General features: G+C 41.4%; 1 protein-coding gene across 4 annotated transcripts in view; it reads left to right on the top strand.

The window, feature by feature from the left end:
* The window catches only part of cyp24a1 (cytochrome P450, family 24, subfamily A, polypeptide 1), a 105,289-nt gene extending 88,971 nt beyond the window's left edge, over window positions 1–16,318 (top strand). For all 4 annotated transcript variants that reach the window (XM_078236436.1, XM_078236435.1, XM_078236437.1 and 1 more), the window contains 8 exons: window positions 713–804; window positions 1,648–1,759; window positions 8,053–8,198; window positions 9,629–9,795; window positions 11,086–11,164; window positions 12,332–12,529; window positions 12,642–12,753; window positions 15,551–16,318. In XM_078236436.1, the coding sequence (XP_078092562.1) occupies window positions 713–804; window positions 1,648–1,759; window positions 8,053–8,198; window positions 9,629–9,795; window positions 11,086–11,164; window positions 12,332–12,529; window positions 12,642–12,752 (905 nt within the window). In that variant the 3' untranslated portion in view covers window position 12,753; window positions 15,551–16,318. The remainder of the gene's footprint in view (window positions 1–712; window positions 805–1,647; window positions 1,760–8,052; window positions 8,199–9,628; window positions 9,796–11,085; window positions 11,165–12,331; window positions 12,530–12,641; window positions 12,754–15,550) is intronic.
* Window positions 16,319–16,657: the final 339 nt, after the last annotated feature.

Here is a 16,657-nt window from a genome sequence, read left to right as displayed (position 1 = left end):
AGCTTTTCCTACTAGTGGAAACATCCTCGCCAGGTCCACTTTAACCAGGCCTCGCAATATCCTGAAAGTTTCAATTAGATCCCTCCTCATCCTTTTAAACTGGAATGAGTACAGACCCAGAGTCCTCAACTGTTCCTCATACGACAAGCTTTACATTCTAGGGATCATTCTTGTGAACCTCCTCTGGACCCTTTCCAAGGCCAGCACATCCTTCCTTAGATACGGGGTGCAAAAATGGTCACAATACTCCAAATGGGGTCTGACCCAGAGCCTTATATACCTCAGAGGTACATCCCTGCTCTTGTATTCCAGCCCTCTCGACGTGAATGCTAACATTGCATTTGCCTTCCTAACTGCCGACTGAAACTGCTCGTTAATCTTAAGAGAATCTTGAACAAGGACTCCCAAGTCCCTTTGTGTTTCTGATTTCCTAAGCATTTCCCCATTTAGAAAATAGAATTAGAAAATTCCACCCCAAAGACCTAAGGAAAAGCATTTTAAAAAACAAGTACGCATATAGCATTAAAAAAATTTCCTCCAATCATCTGATACCACATTCTTAATTGTTCTGTAATAAGTTGTATATATTTAATTTTATATTTATTTGCAAATAATTACTTTTAGTTCTTTATTAAAGCGCATAGATACAATTTCATATGTTATGTATGTTTGGCAATTGATTATGCACTTATCAATAACTTTCTAATTATAGCAATATGCTTGGTGTTGTATGATAAAAGATTTGGCCTTCTGGAACAAAATGTAGTTGAAGAATCTCTGAACTTCATCCAGGCAATTAAAATTGTAAGTAAACAGCGACTAATGAATTTAGTGCAGATCATATGTTAGCCCAATGATCGCTAATTACACAGTGCAATATAGTATTCATATTACTGAATTCATACCTTGCCGAGTAACAAGTGGAATTTTCTGCAGGAGTCTGTATAATTATTTTTGGGTAATAGCTAGCTATCAATTACAATGATTAAAAAAAGGAAAAAAATAAAAATGATGAAAATCTAAATAAACACAGATTCTAGCGAAAGGCCCACATTTATTCCTTTTTTTCTCTTTATAGATGCTGATTTTCTAGTGTTCTCTGTTTCATTCTGAATTATAAGAGATAATGCTGCCCTCCCCCCTTTTGAGGCAGAGAGCTGACTGGTGGTGATTTAACCTGAGCATCACCCCACCTCAGGCAAGGGGCAAGGTTGAGAAAGCGGAGCCTTCATGAACAATATCAGCCCGTACGGGAATTGAACCCGTGCTGTTGATGTTGCTCCGCATCACAAACCAGCCGTCCAGCTAACTAGCCCCCTGTGCAGGAATAGAGATTAATGAGCATCCCACGAAAAAGTGGAATGTAAAAAAAATGATTGTTGACTGAAAGACCAAATCTCTGTTGGCCTGATACATCTGACAGAATAAATTCTTCACCCACACCTTTCTTACCGGAGGAAATATCTTGTCGATTTTTTGATTCAAATAAATAATTAATTTTAAAAGCAGGAAAAACTGATTTAAAACAGAAAGAACTGAATACAACACAATGAAGAGGAGCTAATTTCATTTTTAAAGGATGCATTTATTTCCCTGTGTACAATCTGCACATGACCAGACATTCTTTTTACTTCCTGAATATCTCAGATGATGAATACATTTGGTAAGATGATGGTGACACCAGTTGGGCTCCATAAAAGCTTTAATACAAAGACATGGAAGGACCACACAGAAGCTTGGGACAATATATTCAAAACAGGTACATGCCCGATTAAAGAGTTTATTAGTAATGACAACTATTACAGAAATAACATTCACAAAAGGGTTCTGGAAGATGAATGTTTTAGTCCTAGAGATCATGGAGTAAATGTTATTCTTCAATTGTGAAATCGTTGAACAGCTATGAATGCCTAAAATTTCAACTCCAGTACATTTTTGGAGGAATTCCTGACTCTTTGGGTTAATTGAATTTGAAATGTCAGTACTTTTAAAAAGAGGGGATTATAATGACCCTTCACCTCTGGAATTTCTGTTCAAGTTTTAATACAGATTGATTGGATGAGGATCACTCTGCTTTCTCATGGGCACCATCTTGCAGGCAACATTTGGAATTTTGAGACACTGTCAACTCTAATGCATTGTTGGTGATTTTATTAAGCATGGTAGGAAAGGGTTCATGTTTTGCATACTTGCAAAAAAAATTTTGAACAGAAAGTAGTCCTTGTTTCCTCACTGACTCTCATTTAACAAACCGGTTACCAAGCAGTATTTTTCTGTGAACTGGAGGTTTAGTATTTGTTAGAATGTGAAGGACTGTTGGTTTAATATCTGTTGCACTATGAATAACTGAAGTCATTGTAGTGTTGAAGTCTTATTTGAGAGCAGCAGTTCTAGGTTCCACTTTTTATTTATCCATTATTCCATTCTCATTGGACTGTTCAAAGCTCCACCCAACATAAGCTGCACACTTGCATGCCATGATTTAGTTGGTTATGCAAAGGACAGGATTGCATTGTTTTGGAGGTTCATTAGTCCATAACATCACTATTCTGTAGCAGTTGTTCCCAGTTCTCTATACAAACGCCTATACCGATGTAAGGTCCAAAACGAAAAGGACCTTCTCAGATTTTCAGTCCAGTTCTTGATGAAGATAATCGGTAGCAACTGACTATACCAAACTCAGTACAACTGGCATTATCTAACAACCTCACTCTGAAAAGCCGTTAGACTGGTTGATACCAGAAATGGAAACACCCATAGAAATGGAGTTGCTGAGAAATTCAGATTACCCAAGCCAAGTTCACATGTAGGATCTTATCGTCAACCAGGGAGACATCTCTATTTAATCAAACAGGCTTGGATATAACCCAGTTTTCAAAAGTTGAACAATAGTATGTAATTTAACATATGAGTACTTCCTAAAGAACATAGAAGCTTAAACAAAAAAAAAACAGAGAATTTTCTAACACAACGTTTGTGGGATGTGGGCATTGCTGGCTAGGCCATGATTTGTTGTCCATTCCTAATTGCCCATGAGAAGGTGTTAGTGAATCGCCTTCTTGAATCGCTGCGGTGCATGTGGTGTGGGTATACCCAGAGTGCTGTTAGAAAGGCACTCCAGGATTTTAACTCAGCAACAGTGAAGGAATGACCATATGACCACAATACATGGTCATCTGCCTATAACACGGCATAGATGGAAGTCTAATACTGCTCCGAATCCAGCCCTGTGCCTCTGGATACAAGATGTGGAGATGCCGGCGTTGGACTGGGGTAAACACAGTAAGAAGTTTAACAACACCAGGTTAAACCTCTGGATACAAAACATGGATTGCAGTTGCCATTTTGTTTAATGACCTTTTCCACTTCTGCTATTCATCCGAATGACCATGACCAATGCAAACCAAGATCACCTGTTCCTCTACATCATTTAAAATTTTAACTTTTAAAATGGTACATCCTTTCCCAATTATTACTTTCAAAATGTTTTACTTACATTTCTCTACATTCAAACTCACCTATTTGTATTCTTGATGACTTTTTTGTCTCCACTACAACATTTCATAGTCATTGTCACAGTTTTCTATACCCCAAATTTGATGCATGCAGTAAATTCCAATCTTCTTTCTCTATTTCCGAAGTTCGGAATATTTATATATATGTACTAAACAGACATGGCCCAATACAGATTTCTGTGCAACACCCCTTGTCACATTTTCCAGTACCAGGAATGTCATTTTACATCCACAACTTAATTTCTGCCCCTCTTCACTATTTCCCTGACTGGAGTCCTCTTAATTTTCTATGCCATGATCTCTGCTACAAAGATCTTTTGAAAATCAATATCATTTGAATTGATATGTTGTTAAAGAATCAGAGTAGCAATTAGTGTCCAATTTAATAACTATTTTACCTCACCATATTTTGAGAAATAAGTATTCGTTTTATTCAGTCTAAAAAAAAGAGGGATTTAAAGTGACTTTTTAGATCATGTGATTGAATGCTGAACCTGTTGCATTTCACTGGAATGGCACGCATTAGGATCAGATTCGTACTCGTAAACTGAATGACCTGGAATTGGCATTAGAGCCAAGTGTTTATAACGGTCTGAGGTTAACATGAGACATTGGCTGAGGTCACTGAACTGACAGGGATAATGCAGCTCTGTTGCGCACACAGCTTATTCATTCGAGGCACTATTGACTGACACACCCACTTTCCCATTTCAGTAGTGAAAATAGCTGAAGTAGATTAGCAAAGATAAAGCACTTTCAACATGACTTGTGGGCATAGTGACAGTGATTAACCCATCAGAGAGCATTTGTTTTGCCTTCTCATCTTCCTTGCCCATATTCCTTTTACTCGAATTCTGTAAAAATGATAGGGTGAGCTTATTTTTAACCTTAATTTCTGAAACCAATCTGCTAAGAGCCAGTAGCACTCATGTCAAACTAAAAAAACTTAACAAATTCTGACAACAGCTTCAAGAAAGCTAACATAGCACCCAAAAAGCTAATCCCTCGAGAATGGCTCGAACTTCACATCTATCGAATGCGAAAACTAGTAATTGCGTGGTCTTTGCAACCAAAGCACTGGAATACACAACATCCCTTGTATAAATAAAAGCAAAATACCACAGATGCTGGTAATCTGAAGTAAAAACAGAAAAAGCTGCAAAAACTGGAGTGGGGTGGTCAGAGGGGTTTGTGCTGTGTTCGGGGATTGGGGTTTGGGGCGGGTAGTTAGGTGGTCAGGGTAGGGAGAGTAGTCGGAGGATAGGGAAGCATTGTCGGGTTTGGGAGGATCCAGTGAGGGGAGGGGGAGAAGTCAAGGTGTGGTGGAGTTTGTCAGATGACCAGAAGTTATCCGCGAGTTAGTTGTGGGTGATGGGGTTGTAGTCAGGTGGTCAGAGGCTGTGGCCAAGAGGATTGGGGGTCTGTGTGGGGGGGAGGGGTATGTTAGCGGAGGGGGGGGGGGGGATCAATTTGGATTGGACAGCTGATCAGTACCACAGTACCAGTTAGAACTGGTTTTAATCCTCCCAACCTTTCTTGGGTAACTATTCTGATAAGTCATAACCATTCAAAATCTCCGACTTTAAATCAGAATTTCAGATGGTTCTAGCTGAAACTTCTCGGGTAATTCCCGTGTAGTTCTTGTGTAGGGGTCTTCCCAAAGGGTTCCCCAGCACATCTTCTGGAGTACCTACAAGGTATGACCCTCTGAGGAACGAAGAGGATCTGGGCTATTAACAAGTGAAAGCCTCATGGGGAAATCAAAATGTAGAAGGCACAGACTTGATGATGCATTACTTGAGGAGAGAATCCAGACACACGGTTCCTGGAATTTTTTAACTTATGATATTGAAGTTGGTGAATTGTGGCTAATCTGAAGCCTCCATTATGGTCAGAATTTTACTGCCATGCCACGGCGTGCCTCCACCCGCCAGATGGAGGTGGGTGGGCCATCTAAATTACCATTTACTTCAGCAGCACCATAATAACCTGGCCTATGGTTCACATGATGTGGAGATGCTGGCATTGGACTGGGGTGAGCACAGTAAGAAGTCTCACAACACCAGGTTAAAGTCCAACAGGTTTATTTGGAATCACGAGCTTTCGGAGCACTGCTCCTTCATCAGGAGACTCTGCCTCAAGGCTGCTCCAAAAGGAACAATTTGAAAACAATGTAGAAAATACATTCTGTTTTGTGCCTCCTAGTTATGATACAGTCAATAGGTAGTGAATGTGAACAGCCCAGGTTGGCACAGCAGTGGGATGTTGAATATAATTCATCTGTGGGGATAGTGTTAACCTTTGTTCATGGAGAACTTTTATCCCCACGGGGCAACTAAAATCAAGAAATCCACATATCCAAAATATCCAATCACCATAGCTACACACAATTGTATAGAAGTTACAGAACACAAATAGGCTGATTGACCCATCAGTCTATATGGCTTTTTAAAAAGTTCATTCACTGGATGTGGGTGTCTCTGGCTGGCCAGCATTTATTGAACATCCCTGAGGGTACTTAAGAGTCAACCGCATTGTTGTGGATCTGCAGTCACATGTAGGTCAGACCCAGTAAGGACAACAGATTTCCTTCCCTAAAGAACATTAGTGAACCAAATGGGTTTTGACAACAATCAACATTAGTTTAATGTTCATCATTGGACTTTTAATTCCAGATTTTTATTGAATTCAAACTTCAACATCTGTCATGGTGGGATTTGAACCCAGGTTCCCAGAGTATTAGCCTGGGTCTCTGGATTACTAGTCCAGCAACAATACCACTACACCACTGCCTCCCCAATGTTCCACCTGAGCCTTCTGAATTCACCCAACCGTTCATTAATATATCCTTTGCTTCCTTTTACCCCTCCTTTTGTTATCAAGCTTCCCCTTAAAGGCAACTATTTTATTCACCACAGCTATTCAACAATTTATCAGATTTGACCTTCTAACCACACTCCTAAAAAAAGCTTTTCCTGAATTCCTTATTAGATTGATTGGTGACTACCTTAAATTTACGGTCCCTAGTTTTGGACTCTCCCACAGCTGTATCAAACAATTGCTTTTTTCAGAGCATTTATTACTTGTTAAGATAATTGTTTATTGAACAAAATTGCTTGAGTGAAACAGTTCAAAGTATGTCTTGTTTTTCAGCTCCAGTAGATGTTAAACAGTTAGCAAGATCAGGAAGGCAAAAAAGCAATAAACAAGAATAGAAAATATATAGTTGTAGGTCACACACAGAGGGTGGGATTTTCGGGCCGCGCTCGTCCCCAAAGCCCCGAGGCCAATGGACCTTTGCATGGTCCACGTCCTGCTACAATTCCTGATGGGCAGGATGGTAAAATTCTGCTCAGATTGTCTGAATCCAAGATTCCTCAACATTTTGAATTCTTGAAATCTATCTTATAAAATAATAATACGCTTAACAAAATAGTCAATCTGCTTTCCCGAGAAAACTAACCAATGACATTGTGTGCAATTGTGTATTTAACATAACTCATGAAAATGATCAAACTACAGCATCATCTTTTATCTCTGTGAAGTGATATTCAATCGCAGATAAATCATAGAATCCCTAGAATAAGCCCATTTTAAAAATTGATCTTACCAAGGAAATATCTGAACTGAAAAGGAAAGAGTTTAGATTTTCCTAATGATAAATATATAAAGCATTTGATGGTCTCAACGCACCAGCAAAATGTAAGATTGAAAGAACTCTCCTGACCAAGATCAAGAAAGAGATAAAAGCAAATTACTGTGGGTGCTGGAATCAGAAATAAAACAGAAAATGCTGAAAAATCTCAGCAGGTCTGACAGCATCTGTGGAGGGAGAACAGAGCTAATGTTTGAGTCTGGATGACTCTTCATCAGAGCTGAACACAGCTGGAAATAGGATGAGATTTATAGTGTTGCGGCTGGGGGGAGGGGATGGCTGGAGCTGTGGAGGCTGAATAGAGTGCTAGCGATAGATGGAGGCAAGGGAGAGATCGATAAATACGTCATAGACAAAAAGATAAAGGGAATGTAAATAGTGGTGATCATGGCTAAGAAAGGTGCCATTAGTGGCACATTGAGGGATCAGAATGTGTTAATGGCAGAACAAAGGTATGATGTGGAGTAAACAGCGTGTCAAAGGACAACCTGGGACAGGTCTCGGGAAAGAGACATCTTGGACACGTTATGAGAACTTATGATATAGAAAGTCTGGTGCTGATGTGAAAGCTCAATGATAAAAGAGATTGAGGTACACGAAGAACAAACTTTTTAAAAGAGCCTCCAAATTGGATCAACATATCAACAATGTTGAGCCATGTCTCTAAAACAAGATTAGCATCAAAATCCATGGTCACCAATGCCCTCTTAGGGCATTGTACCTGAAGAGAAAGAGAGACTCTCAATAAATATTTATTCCTAGTAACTTTTAACTGGAAACAACTATAACGTCTGAAGTTTGGTACAGTGATCTGAATTTGTGTATTTAGCTATTCTGGATTCTTGATTATAATCTAAGTTTTGCTTGTGTACATTGTTTTAGCAAAATGCCACATTGATGGGAGATTAAATAGACACTCAGCCTGTCCGGCCAATGACTTTCTCTCTGAAATCTACAATGGCAGTGAACTATCAAGAAAAGAGCTGTACGCTACGATCACTGAGCTTCAGATTGGAGGAGTAGAAACGGTAATATCCTGACTGAAATCTACTTGCTGCTGTGGAGAATATCAGAAAGCTCAGAGCTAAATATAGAGAAGTCACTTGGTGACAAACTTAGCTACTAAAAATCAACTTGACACACTGATAGCATTCTCACCTTGGAGTCAGAATGATTTCATGCTCTTCACTGAGATTTGAATACATGATCTAGGCTGGTAGTTTGATGCTAAGGTAAGGCTGCATAGACAAAGGTGATGGGGCAATTGTTCCAAGTGGAAATTTGGCTAACAGTGGGTGCGTCCATGAAATCACCTGCCCAATGTCACTGGCAGGAGGCCTGATCTATTTTCATCGTCAGATCTCATGAAATTAAAATCACTGAGCTGGCAGTGCTAAATAAGCATTGATAGATGGAATAGAATATCTACAATGCAGAAGGAGGCCAATCGGCCCATCGAGCCTGCACCGACAACAATCTCACCAAAGCCCGATCCCCGTAACCCCACATATTTACCCTACTACTCCCTCTGACAACACTAAGGAGCAATTTAGCATGGCCAATCAACCTAACCCGCACATTGTTAGACTTTGGGAGGAAGCCGGAGCACCTGGAGGAAACCCACACAGACACGGGGAGAATGTGCAAACTCCACACAGACAGTGACCCAAGCCGGGAATCAAACCTGGGTCCCTGGCGCTGTGAGGCAGCAACGCTAACCACTGTGCTACCGTGCCACCCCATAATTTGCTACTTGGAAGGTGGAGGGTTGTGAGGTGAGAAATCCAACAGCTGAACTGACAGAACCTTGTGTTTGGGGTGGGGGTTCGGAGGGAGCAAAATGGGAAATCTGTGGAAGGGCAGGGTGCATGGAGGGAGAAGCAGTGGGTAGGTTGATTTTTGAGAAGGAACATTCATTTCCCGTAGGGAGCCCTTTAAGACCTATCTTCAATGTTTCCAGAGCAGCTTCTAACAATCGGTCTCTGGTTCGGTCTCTGATTCGGTCTCTGATTGCTCAGTTCCACTAGGTTGAGATACAGAGCGCACGCCACAAAAAGACAAACACAGACACATTTCAGAACTCTTATTTTAATGAGGTTTTATCCCGCTGACCACCTAAGTCGAAGCTCTTTTAAAAATTGCACTGGGTAGGTCTTTGACATAAGTGGCATTCTGTTTAAAATTTCCACTTGGAACTACTGTATTGACCCTGAAAATTGAGATGCATGAGTTGTGTCTTTTGCATTCACATGCTGGACTCTCCTATGGGATGGGATGTTCATGGAGCTTTTTCTTCTGTTAGTCATTACACATATGTTACATAAAATGAGTCATGCTTTCGAGATGAAGAAGCAAGTTCTTATTAATGCTGTCGAGAGTAACTGTTAACTAAGTAAAGGCCATCAAATGAAAGCTTTTCAAAAGATCTCTTAACATTTTATGCTATTTTATATTACAGACTGCCAACAGTATGCTTTGGGCTATCTTTAATCTCTCACGCAATCCCAAGGCACAAGACAAACTGAATGAAGAAATACATCATGTGCTGTCCAAAGACCAGGCCCCAACTGCAGACGATATTAAGAAAATGCCCTACCTGAAGGCTTGCCTGAAGGAATCTATGAGGTTTGTTTGACCAGATTGCTGTTAATTTCCTTTCCAGCATTTTTATATTTATATTTATATTTCTGTTCTTCATGTTGAAATTTCCAATCCCACATTATTTGTTTGATCTATTTACATCAGATTTGATTGTCGTATGAGGAAAGATTGGGTTGACTAGGCCTGTGTTCACTGGTGTTTAGAAGGAGGAAAGGGAATCTCATCGAAACACATAAAATTCTGACAGGGTGAGACAGACTGAGTATGAGGAAGGGGAGGGGTGGGGGCATCAAGAACAAGGGGCCATGTCTCAGGATATGGGGGAGATCATTTAGAACTGAGATGAGGAAAATCTTTTCCACTCAGAGGGTGGTGAACCTGTGGAATGCTCTACCACATAACGTTGTGCAGGCTGAGTGTATTTAAGAAAGAAATAGATTTCTAGACACTAAAGGCGTCAAGGCTTAGTGGGAGAGAGCAGGAGTATAGTGTTGAGATAAAGGATCAGCCATGATCACATTGAATGGCAGAGCAGGCTCAATGAGCCAAGTGACCTACTCCTGCTCCTATTTTCTATATTTCTATATACCTAATACCAGTTAAAAGAAGGCAGCTGTTCACAACTAGAAGGATGTGTACACCACAGCCACTTTCCTTGATTTGCAGGCATTCAATACTTTTCTTACGCAGTTTGGTCAAGTTTGGGAACTTGTTCAGAATCCTGAAAGCAAACACTCTATAATGCACCCTATCATGCTATAGCAAGAACAATAAATTACACCACTGAATTACAGTCAAATTGGTCAACTTTCAGCTTATAGCTTTGGTATCATTTTAAGAATGAAACATGAATTGGTAATCTTATCTGGTAAAGCGTAGGCAGATTCTATTCTGTAGAGCATTATTTTACCAAACCAGAACTGAAATAACTGATTTGATTTATTATTGTCACATCTATTAGTATACAGTGAAAAGTATTGTTTCTTGCGCGTTATACAGACAAAGCATACCATACATAGAGAAGAAAAGGAGAGAGTGCAGAATGTACAACATGTTTTATGACATTATTGTTTGTTCTGCTGTGATCATTTAGATTCATTTTTTCTCAGAACTATTAAGTATGTAATATCTTTATCATACTTTGACTTAACACGTCTTTTTATCTTATGCAATCTTACTTGATTCCAGTTAATCTAGTGCATGTTTTTACAAATAACAAGGATTTTTTATTGAGAATATCACAATCTTGTTAAATATACGACTGTAACTAAATGCCTCACGTAAAATGACAACTAATGTCAATTACCTGTTTAGGATTACTCCTTCTGTGCCTTTCACAAGTCGCACCCTGGATGAAGAAACTGTTCTCGGTGACTATTTGCTACCTAAGGGAGTAAGTATTAAGCAACATCCCAGATACAAACCAAAACATAGCCTTGTTTTGCTGTTAACTCACTGACATTTTAACTCGTTCATAATCCCACAGTTTTGAGGAGTTTCCATATTATTGTAAATGACAAAAGACAGAATGTTATTACATCTCAAAAACAACCAGGCAATGAATTAAGCTGGAAACCCTGCAATTGTTATGTAGGCATAACAGAGCAGATATACAGTGTTGCACAAACAACAGTAAAACTAATTACCAGTTGACTTGTTTTTGGTGTCACTGGTTAAGGTACATATATTGGTCAGGACATCAAAGATCTTGTTGCTCTTCTGTGAACAGCAATATAGGACCTTTAACAGTCACCTGAACTGGAACAAGCTAAAGGAATGCTAATTTTATTATCTCATCCAATGTACAGGCATCTCAGGCTGAATAGCTCTTATTTCAGTGATCACGCTAGATTATATGTTCAAGTAAACTTGCCACAATGATTTCTGAGCCAAGAGTGGTGCCACGTAAGCCAAGTTGTCACTTGACCATAATTTATGTTAAGTTTTGAGAGATGAAGCATGTGACTGAGCAGTAGCTTCTGTTAAATCATCAAACTAGCATCATGGGCAGGATTTAAGACCCTTCCTGCCAGCAGGATCTTCTGGTCCCATTGAAGGCCAACTCCCCCCCACCCCATCCCTGTGCCCACCTGGCGGGTTCCCCGATAGCGGGATGGGAGAGCGATACAAAACACTGTAGATATTGGCAGGACCAGAAGGTTCTGCTGGCTGCAATGGTGAGCCACGTCCACTGCCGGAAAACATGCCATGAGAGGGAGGGGGGAACTCGCCACATGTCTCTATTTATAATATTTTCAAAGCCAAAATCATGTTTATTATCTAACTGTATCTAAAGCAGACAGATAGACATAAACTGAAAGAATTAGATAGTGAGAAGTGAAGAGGCAGGCAATCAGTAGAGAAAGAGACCATCAAACTTTCTTTCTATATGTCCACGAACAATATTACTGGGGAAGAGCTAACTATTTATAAAAATGTGAAAGTATTTCATTACTTATGTCATGGAAATGTGAACCTTAAGTCAGAGTTTAAAAAATGTTTTCAGAATTATACTTTTACACCAAATATAAGGGGAAATTGCTTGTTTTTTTCCCTATAGACTATTTTAATGATAAACAGTCATGCATTGGGGTGGAATGAAGAATATTTTGATGAGGGAATGCAATTTAAACCTGAACGCTGGCTGCAGGATAAGAATACGATCAATCCCTTTGCATACGTGCCATTTGGTGTTGGGAAAAGGATGTGTATAGGTCGGCGGCTGGCTGAGCTACAGTTGCAGTTGGCCCTCTGCTGGGTAAGTCATGTGCGCTGGGCATCATCATTGCTGGTGCCAACAAAGTACAAGTGCAACTATTAACCAGAGTCACAGCTATTTCTAACTCAGGAGGGTTTTTCTTTTACTGCAGTTGGTTCAAAGGTACAAAATAGTGGCTACTGATGTAGATCCAGTGGAAACATTGCATTCTGGGATATTGGTGCCTAATCGTGAAATCCCAGTTGCCTTCCAGATACGTTAAGGTATGTCTACAATTGTTATCAAATCATTGTTCCAAAATAGTCGTGTAATGTATAAGTTACCCTTTTCCTTCAGTTTTCTCCTTTGCCTCTTCTTACGTACTGTGTATCCATAGAAATCATAGAGACCCTACAGTGCAGAAGGAGGCCATTCGCCCACCGAGTCTGCACCGACAACAATCCCACCCGCCCCGTAATCCCATATTTACCCCGCTAATTCCTCTAACCTACGCATCCCAGGACACTCGGGGGCAATTTAGCATGGCCAATGCACCTAACCCACACATCTTTGGAACTTTGAATACCTGATGCTGCACCTAAACAGACAGCTGGATTATACAAGGACGGTATTGATTGATTTATTCTGAATATTTTTCTTTCCTTCTCTGCCCTGTTCTGTCAAATTTTATCACACAATCGCTGGAGGTAATTTTTAATTTCATCATCTGTGGCAAATCAAATTGCCCACTCATACTCCTTTCTGCCTTTAGGTTTCTCCTCAAAACATTGTTTCTTGATTAAGCTTTTTGTTACCGATTATAATATCCTTTTATATGCCTCTGTGTCAAATTGTGTTTGATAACACTATTGTGAACCACCTCAGGATGCTTTTTCTTCATCCAAGGTGCAAGCTGAATACAAGTTGTTGTGCGACCTTCCCAATCCTTGTCTCATTTGTGAGCAGTCATGATCCCATTAAATAGAGGAACAGGCCAATGATGTTGAATTATTTACTCCGATTCCTAAGGAGTATGGGCTTTGGGACCTCAACATCAGGTGCAATTGGGTGTCCTTAGTGCATGTTTGCCAGCAATGACATTGGTGCAACAAATTCCCTGCAAGTGACCCCTCATTCACTGCCTCCGAGCTTCTCATCCCTTTAAGAACAGTGGGCAGGATGTAGATGCCCCTGGCTCAATCAGAGGATTGGGATCTCTGGAGTCATAGCAGCCCCACTGAGAGGGGTGGGTTCTGCCAGGCGGTTCTGGATCGAGAGAACACCTCAATATTGAGCTGCCCTGAGAGAGATAAGTGAAAAATTTAACATCAGAAGTTCAGCTCCTCCAGAGCTTTCCCTGTCTGCATCCCCCACTTTGTGGGATGGAGTTCCAGTTCCAATGCCACCCCCGGGGGGGGGATGGTGGAAAGCCTGTCCCGCTTTCCACCATCCCCCCCCTCACCATCCTTCCCTCACCCCCCGAAGATGATCACAAGAAGGCCATGTCTATGAAGCTGGAGGCATCGCATACCTGAGGGAAATGCTACCCCACTGCTGTCAAAACACCGACAGCCCAGGAAAAGCACTCTTAATCTGACCTTCAATGATTGAAATTGTCTGCTTTCCTCTGTTCAGTGGATCTGAGTCAGGTCCTGCTGTTGGGAAACTCCATCTGGGAGACATCCACTCCAAGGCTAGGAAAACCCTGACCCACTTTTGTGTGTTTCACAATGGACAGGTGACCTGCTGTGCCAGGTTACTGCCCAAGTAGCAGTAAAATTGAAATTGACTTCCCACAATGTGAGGAATGGCAGAGGGGAACTTAACATGCCGCCATTCCAAGAAACAAGGTCCATTGTGCTCCCAAATAAATTCAAAATGTGGCTCTCCCCATAACAAATGTAGTAGTTTTTATTAAAAGCTCTAAAGGGTTTTTGTTAAATAACTTTTTTGAGTCATCCTGCGTACTTATAAAAAAACAGTGGTGGATTCCAGAGGTTGTGTAAACTTATTTATTATCTAAAATTAGAAGCAGTTTTCACAGAGCAGCATTGATAGTGCAGGTTTTGCTATGTAGGGTGTAGAACTTGCTGTGACAAGTGGAATGGACAAAAGGCAAATGGACTGTAAAAAGTGCATTGGGGGGGGGGATATTATAAGGGAGCGTGGGTTGGCAAATGGTTCACCCCCTTCCCCCACATCCCTCTCTGATCTTGGAGGTAAAGGTATTGTACAGCCTACCTGCTCCATGTCGGACTGTCCCACTCCAGGACGGACCGTCCCACTCCACGCCGGACTGTCCCACAGCCGTAACTTGCTGCGGGCTGACTTAATGAGCAATGTGGGGCTTACACCCCTCACTGGGGAGGCCGTCTTGGCCTTTGAAGCCTGCCGGTGAACTGGTTGGTCAACAGCGTCAATTCTGGCAGTGCCAAGAGAGCGATGGTGGCCACTGCTGGGACTGCAAGAAGAAATGAAAGAAAATCCAGGGATCCATGGAACCAGTAAATGTGGGATTTTGGGCAGGTCAAGGAGGTAGGGTTGGGTTTAAGGCTGTGGGATGTGAGTACGGTGAGCAAAAAAGTAGGGTCCAATCTTGAGGAGGGCAGTCCCAGATTGACAAAGAACAGCCTTCAAAGACTGAACCCCCATCACATCTGTTCCTTTGAAGTGTACAATTTTTAAAGATCGGACTTGCAGTTGCTTCTTGCCAAAACCTTTATGGCATGGACAGTGTATTACCAGGGTCAGTTGGCTTGATAACAAGCTTAATTCCTTCCTTGATTACCTATTTGAATATAGTGGGCAGGCTGCCAATTTCAGCACCTGCCCAACACCATATTGTGGGGGTGAGCTGGAGGGTGGGGGTGTGCAGGTGGATCCTCACCTATTTTACTGGCCCCTCCTGCTTGAAACCGGCCCAGTGGGCTAAATAAAATCCAACCCATTGTGTCTTAGTTCTACAAAAGAGCACAGATAGAAAGCACTAAATATTTCAATGTAGAAAACTAGTATCATGTCGGTCTATTTATCTGTTATTGATATAGCTGTTGCATCAGATCACATACTTTTTCTTTTCAGGAGCACACTGATTCTTCGAGAGCACAGCCCAGTCTACATCTTTGCTAACGTCAGCGTTTTACAATCAGTCAAAAAGGCACTGCAAGGCCAAAAGAATGTTGTGGGAATGGAAAGATTACAACACATTCACTGAGCCACAAAGGATTACAGCTTTTTCAGCCGTAAGGCTCGTCTGATAAGAAATTGAGTAATGCGGCAAGTTATTCTGTCAGACCTATTCACTGGGCAATGGCCCCTGCCTGTGAATGAAAAACTATAAGAACATGCAGCACTTGATGCTTAATATACTTTAAAGTCAGGATTTAAATTATGATTGGCTCCAGTGCCACTTTCCCAATAGATGTTACAAAAAACCAGAAGGAACTCTAATGCTCTGGAAATGCTTGGTTGTTCTAGTGTTCTCCCATATGGAACTTCAGAAGCGCTCTGTTATGGCCAGAAACTAAGCGAGGGCTGCTAATGCTGCTTGGACTTCTCCCTATGGAGGCAGATAATCTAGCCAACTTTGAAGAAAGTTATCTGGGGAATTTGGGATTCTGAACACAGAAAAAACTCCTGGGATTTTTTCTCCCTCCCAGATTAATGGGGAGAGATTCACGGTAAAATATAATTTGTGTTGAAATTTGTCTTGGTAGTGTAAAATGGAACGTATCACATCGGCTGCCTGTTGTACGCTCTGCCCAATATTCAGTCTCATTGCAGTCAAAAGGCAGAATTTAATAGTCCTGGAAGTGGGCCCATACAATGGCTGGGGGGGGGGGGGGGGGGGGGGGGCATAGGGGGGGAGGGGGGAGCTGGTGGAGCTGGGAGAAACCCATTTTGGAAGCCCCATTTGGCTTAAATTATCCATTGGATGCTGCTGAGGTTCAGGACAGCACCACGGATAATTTCCCTGGTGTGAGATGGATGTCCCGATCCCAAGAGTGTGACTCTCCATTACTGGCAGTGCCATCGGGAGCAGTGGCCACTTCTAGTACTGCAGAGGGGCCTCCTAGAAGGACCATTGTTGGAGCCTCTGAGCCACGGTGGGTGGAGCGTGATCACTGGGCACTTAGGATGCCCTGGAGGGGTCGCTATCAGGGGCAGGCTTCCCAAGAGTCCCTCCAT

This window comes from Mustelus asterias, chromosome 20 (genome assembly GCF_964213995.1).
Source record: "Mustelus asterias chromosome 20, sMusAst1.hap1.1, whole genome shotgun sequence".
NCBI lineage: Eukaryota > Metazoa > Chordata > Chondrichthyes > Carcharhiniformes > Triakidae > Mustelus > Mustelus asterias.
This window is presented reverse-complemented; position numbering and strand designations above follow the sequence as displayed.